Source organism: Oryzias latipes, chromosome 18, assembly GCF_002234675.1.
Source record: "Oryzias latipes chromosome 18, ASM223467v1".
Lineage (NCBI taxonomy): Eukaryota > Metazoa > Chordata > Actinopteri > Beloniformes > Adrianichthyidae > Oryzias > Oryzias latipes.
This window is the reverse complement of record NC_019876.2, coordinates 24,303,524-24,309,469: the sequence shown is the minus strand read 5'-3', so window position 1 is coordinate 24,309,469 and position 5,946 is coordinate 24,303,524. Positions and strand designations below refer to the sequence as shown.

The following is a 5,946-nucleotide window of genomic DNA, read 5'->3' as shown; positions in this document are numbered from 1 at the left end:
ATCTTCGGCACCACATCACGGACAGCATATTCCTCAAGGGTGCTTGATGATTTGGAGACAGAGAGTGTACAAGAGCAGAACCATCAATGATGATGGCATCACATTCTGGCTGAATTAGGAAGAGAAATAATACCTCCTAGAATGTCGACAAGGTCAGACCTCTTTCCAGTGTGGAGACTACCTGTGTCACTCAGTGCTGCAGGGAAGGACTGGTTCTCATGCCTGAAGAATTCAGATTATGTTCTTGTGCTTGACAGGATATGAATAGCTGCAAGAAGAGATTCAAGCCACGTTTCAGAGCCTGCTTCTTCTTGTCACTGGAAGACACATCTAGTTGTTGGCGAATGAAGTCTGTCTTGTTCTTTTTCATAGGCTTGTATAAGGAAGCCTCGTCGCCAATGGCACTGAAAATGTCTTTTAAGGCAACCTGATCTTTCTAAAAGTGTATTTGAACTAGCTCTTCAGCACTGGGATGTGCAATGATCTTTGTGTCCAGTACAAGTAGGACTTTGGACTCTTCCAGAAAAGGATTGGCCCAAATCCTTCATGGCACCAAACACCTTCCTGACCTTGTCAGTAAAGGATTTCTGGGACTGACTGTTTTGTTCATGATGCCTGTTGTCTTCATTTGCAGCTTTTACTTGTAAAGCTAGCTCGTATTGGCTGACTAAGTGGCTGACTTCTGGGCCAGACAATTTCCAATGCTGAGAGCAGATGGATCCTCAGTGACTCCAATTGCACCATCATTACAGTTAATAACAGCACTGGCCTCCATCCAGGTAACTAAAAGCTTGTTACCCTTGGCTTGGCTCTCCCACGCTGGCACACCCTGTCAATTCAGGCATGGCTACCTAACTAACACTACTCTACAATTGATATCTAAACATTGTGTATGTGGGGCATACTAGATAGCATTTGGGAAACATATAATATAACAAACTACCGTCCGGAAGCAGTTGTACTACAACAATCATTTCAGTAAATACAACTATAGCTAGTACGCTAGTACAATACGAACTGACGCTGAAACCCATGTTGAGTTACACAGCAGTGATGTCACCAGTGTGCCCTGGTTGTGCTTTTAACATTATTCTATTGAATAAATAAAACAACTACATACATGAGTACAAGAAGCAATAGTAGACATTTTTACAGCATTGACCAAAAGTCTAAAAATACAGACATTTTTATCAAAAAATTACACTTTCCGACACAAATCGACAAATATAAATGAAAGAAAGGAAACAGCAAACGAAAGACAAATAGCAGCAAGTGCACAAAGGAGAACCAGTGATGAAGCCTTTAGATCAACTGAGAGGAACAGGGAATACTATACCGTGACCTTTTTACTAAAAGTTGCAAATGACTCTAAAGATTTCATGTTTACACATTTTTGCAAAAAATGTTGAGAGAAACAGCAGCAGCCTGACAAAAGGAATGGCACAGCACAATAACCCCCCACCCCCACCCCGGACAGAGCTCCCCGCCAGCCCCCCAGCACAGGCAAAAAGACCACCTCCCAAGCCAAGCTGGACCCCTACTCAATGACCCCAACCCCCCCCCCCCCCAAACACACTCACCTAGAAGACCATGTTGCGCCTCCCCTCCCCCCCATCTAGGCACCAAACTCAAACCCCCCGACCAACAGAGTCTCCAAGCCGACGCCGGGGCTGACATTTTTTCCAACCTGAAGATGACTTAGATTAATGTTTTTCTTGTTTTTCCAATTTAGTCAATTTTTTTATTTTTTTGCAACATAAAGAGTTGTGAAAATTATGGATACTAATTAGGGTTGCTTGATCGTTTACTGATATTATCAGATGATAGTGGGAAGTTACACATCACGGCGATAATTTTGAAAAGAAAACAAATTCGCAGATAAAAAGGACCGATAACTAAAAGCTTAAACTGCCGTCGCTTTCTCTCTTCCCATTCTGTATTTACTTGTGTCAGCATGAGTACTACTTGTTGTCAGGAAAAATCTCTCACCGTCTTTAGCGGCAAACAAACTTCCTCCCAAATGAAATAAAAACCCTATAAACTTAGTCTTGGGCCGGCCATTACTTGGGTTGTCCTCATTTACTCCTAACATTAATGACGCTGACAAAAGGGCAAAAAAATCAGTATTATCTCTGCAACTCACCTTTTCCTTAAGTAACTTTAACAGTTACTTGAATATTTGATGGACTGGCTGAGCTGAACTTAAATATTACAAAAGTAAATTTGATTTATTACTTTTAAAATCTAACAATATGTTCGACTTTACTTCTAGAACTTGAACCAAAGGTTCCTCAACTTTCTTTCCATCCCTGCACTGATCTTGTTTAGAAAAAAGTTTGACGTGGTTGGTTTCTGTGAACATGAGATCATATTTCCTAAGAAGGGAAGGTGTGTGACTTCAGACGGACCAATCAGACGCAGTCTCTCGTCTATAAAGTAGAGAGAGTCAAGGTTTTTGTCATTCAGCGCCAGAATCCAAACATGGTGACACCTGCTCAGTTTGTGGTCTTACTGACATGTTTGCTTTCAGGGAACACTGGTGAGTTATGATATTTCAGGTTTAAAAAAATTGAATATTTTTATCTGTGTTAAGAGAGGGAAAAAATTTAAGACCAAGTTTTGTTTGTAATTCTTTATTTCAGCACAGAGCCCTCTTCTGGGATCATCTTCATCTGATCACCAAGAAAGTGTTTTTCTATCAGCTCACATTGGAGAAACTGTGACTTTACCATGTTTCTATGACAGAGTTTATTTCCGATATATTTTATGGTACAAACATATTCTGGGACAAAAACCAAAACTTGTAGCATATTTTACCAAATATAATCCAGATATACCAATTCCCCATGAATACCAGAACAATCCACGCTTTACACTAAAAACATCAGACCAAAGTAGTAATTTGACAATTTCAGATCTGAACCTATCAGACTCTGCTACTTACTTCTGTATTTCAGATCATCTAACACACATGAATTTCTCAGCAGTTCTTACCGTCAATGTAAAAGGTTCAGGTTTAACCATCCAGACTTCAGTGGATCAGTCTTCCTCTGAGAACATCCATGCAGGAGACTCTGTGACTCTGAACTGTACAGTACACACTGGGAGCTGTGATGAAGAACACAGAGTTTACTGGTTCAAAGACTCTGAAGACTCTCATCCAGGACTCATTTACACTCATGGAGGCAGGAATGATCAGTGTGAGAGAAAGAACAACACACAAACACACAGCTGTGTCTACAAGCTGCACATGAAGAACCTGACAGAGTCTCATGCTGGGATCTACTACTGTGCTGTTGTCTCATGTGGACACATACTGTTTGGAAACGGGACCAAGCTGGACCTCACAGGTGAGTTTTACTATTGAGGAATAAAGTCAGTGGATGAAACAATAGTCTAGGGAATTTAAAGTTAAATCATTATTTTTATCTGGTTCCAGACTCTGCAGCTCCTCTGAACTCTGTGATTCTGAACACTTTGGTTGGATTATTGACGGTCATGAGCGTCCTCGTTGCTTTTCTGCTTTTTCTGCTGTCGAAAATCAACAAGAGCAACAACTGCACCTCCACAGGTACACATACTTCTCTCACTGTTTAACAAATGTGTTCTTGAATTAAACTTTTCTGTGTTTAATAACCAGAGGAAAGATCACCTGCTGCCCCCTTAAGAAGCACAGAGGTGAGACTCAACTCTCTTCAGTTATCATGTTAATCTTGGATTCCCACAAAGTTCACACTGTGATTCTCTTCTGTTAATTTGGTTTCAGGCTGAGAACAAAGACGCAGAAAGCCTCCATTATGCTGCTGTTAATGTTAAGAAGTCCAACAGATCAAGAAGACAGAATGATAACTCCAACAACGACTGTCTGTATGCGAGTGTGAGACAGCAGAACTGAAGCTTTAAATCACTGAACAGATTTCAATTATCTTTTTGCTCTATAGATTTTTAAAAAGTAAAATCACCATCACAAGGAATTCCTACATTCCATCAGTTTATCACTCTTTTTATTATGGTGTGTGTATGTGTGCATGTTGTTGGCATTGTGCGGTTTTTAGACAAAATATTTGTTGGTCTTGTCCTTTTGTTGTTAAATTTAATTATGTTTTTGTGTGAAGCACTTTGAGTGACTGAGTTGTAAAAGTTTTATACAAATAAAGGTTTGATTGACAATATCTTGTCATATAATGCTGATAATATCATGTTAGCAAAGATTTTTTTTTCAAATAGCTGTTTATAATGCTGTAATTTTGAATTTTGTGTTTCTGTGAAATGAAGACTGTGTCTATTTCAGTCAGACAACTCATGCAGTAGAGAATGCTTTATTTTTTCTATTTTTCTTTTAGTTTGGCATAAGGCTCCGTTCAGATACAATAAAACAAGATCTCCATAGAAAAACTTCAGGTATAAAACTACCCCTAACGGAGCTCACAGGTGGAAGCTGGGGAGGAGGGTGGGGCGACAAACGCAGCGCTCACGGAAATGAATGACTGAAGGCGTGGAGTGCACACCTGGTTCTTCAGTAGGACGTGGAACAGGTGAGTTAATTGGGCTGATCCGCCCGTGGGGAAGTTGTAAACAGGTAAACGCACTGCTGAGCTGCCTTGCCAAAATTCTCCCAGGATCGTTCATTTTGTCAACAGGAAACAAAAAGAACAGATGTTTCTGGGATTTTGTGTTTGTTCCTTTAATTCCTGTTTTCCATTTGGTGCTGTTACTAACCTACATGTTTGCCTTTCTCCACATCTTCCTGTAATTTGCATTTGTGTCTTATGGTGGAAATGTGGTGTTAAGAATACAACAATCAATGGTTGTGTTATTTTAAAGATTCATAAAAAATTTCAATCAGATAATAGATTTTATTTATAATGCACCTTTCATTAAATGAAACCTCATAGTGCTAGCACAAGATGTGAAAAATAAAAAAATATAAAAGAAAAAACTCAATAAAAATGTGCACATTATAATACAAAGCCACGACAGAGTTTCAGGGCCAGTTTACAAACAATTTATTTTTCTTAATTACGACTTTTAAATCGTAAATTTATGAGAAAAAAATCCTGTAAATTTCCAAGTTTTTTTCTCTTACATTTTTGAGTTTTTATCTCTTAAAATTGTCATGGTGGCCTGTCAGACTCCTCCCCCTCCCAGCTCTGCTCCAGATTCACAGCTGTGCCCACTCATCTCTTCGCCTCACCTGCTTCTTAAGGAGACTCACCTCTAGCATTCTTCGCCAGTTCGTTAACACTGATGGTGCTTAACTCCGCTTTGAGCTACGTCTGGCCCCTTTGTCTTGTTCCCTCGCTCACCTTGTTTTGCTGCGCTCTCAGGTCTTACCTTCCACGAGTGTCACCAGAGTCCTCCATCCTCTTGAGCAGAAGCTGCACGCCTGACGTCTCTCAAAAACTCCAGCCACGCCACAGCTAAGATCCTCGGCGCTGCCATCATCGAGCCTATCCTCCTTCCTGCTGACTGTCCACTCCTACACCTCCCTGAAGTTGGTTCCAGCGTTCCGGCTCACCCAAGTCCCTCCCTTGAACTCTGAAAATCCTGAGCCTTGTTCAAGTCCGCTATATCAAGTCCCATGACGCATCTCACTACAAGATCCGCTGGCTCCTACAAAATAAAGCCACTTACTTACCTTTCACTTACCTGCCTCTTCCTTCCGGGTAACAGCATCTGGGTTTGTCACATGATCAGATCATGACAAAAATCATAGATTGGGCCGTCATAGATTGATGAGGTTATCTGTTTATCGGAACCTAGCTTGAATATGAAAGATGTGGAGTATGACTCAAAATCAGATCATTGTTCGTGTAGCCGTCTTTCTGGGTTTGTTGTCGGTAAAGTGGAGTTTCGTAAAATACGGAGCTCAGAGACACGTTTGGGTGTAAAGGATTGCTACTTTATTTTCCTTTTCATTAACGTACCCGTCCATTTGTCTCATTA

General features: G+C 40.5%; 1 protein-coding gene and 1 long non-coding RNA gene across 3 annotated transcripts; both read left to right on the top strand.

The window, feature by feature from the left end:
- The first annotated feature begins 2,377 nt into the window (after nucleotides 1–2,377).
- On the top strand, nucleotides 2,378–4,300 carry LOC101164291 (immunoglobulin kappa light chain-like). 2 transcript variants are annotated; one of them, XM_020701957.2, is made up of 5 exons: nucleotides 2,378–2,539; nucleotides 2,643–3,350; nucleotides 3,449–3,571; nucleotides 3,641–3,678; nucleotides 3,767–4,300. In XM_020701957.2, the coding sequence occupies exons 1-5, from the start codon at nucleotides 2,482–2,484 to the stop codon at nucleotides 3,893–3,895; spliced, it is 1,056 nt and encodes a 351-aa protein (XP_020557616.1). In that variant the 5' UTR covers nucleotides 2,378–2,481; the 3' UTR covers nucleotides 3,896–4,300. The 2 variants fall into 2 exon arrangements, with proteins under 2 accessions (XP_020557616.1, XP_004086799.1); XM_004086751.4 differs by having other exon boundaries at nucleotides 2,383–2,539; nucleotides 3,440–3,571; nucleotides 3,767–4,298.
- Nucleotides 4,301–4,395: 95 nt separating this feature from the next.
- On the top strand, nucleotides 4,396–5,644 carry LOC110014851. Its single transcript, XR_002289854.1, has 2 exons — nucleotides 4,396–5,250; nucleotides 5,328–5,644. It is a non-coding gene; the product is annotated as an uncharacterized LOC110014851 (long non-coding RNA).
- The last annotated feature ends 302 nt before the right edge of the window (nucleotides 5,645–5,946 follow it).

Coding starts and splice junctions, on each gene's coding strand:
- LOC101164291 (XM_004086751.4), top strand. CDS start 2,482: ATGGTGACACCTGCTCAGTTTGTGGTCTTACTGACATGTTTGCTTTCA. Junction 3,351..3,439: donor GACCAAGCTGGACCTCACAG/GTGAGTTTTACT, acceptor ATCTGGTTCCAG/ACTCTGCAGCTCCTCTGAAC. Junction 3,679..3,766: donor CCCCCTTAAGAAGCACAGAG/GTGAGACTCAAC, acceptor ATTTGGTTTCAG/GCTGAGAACAAAGACGCAGA.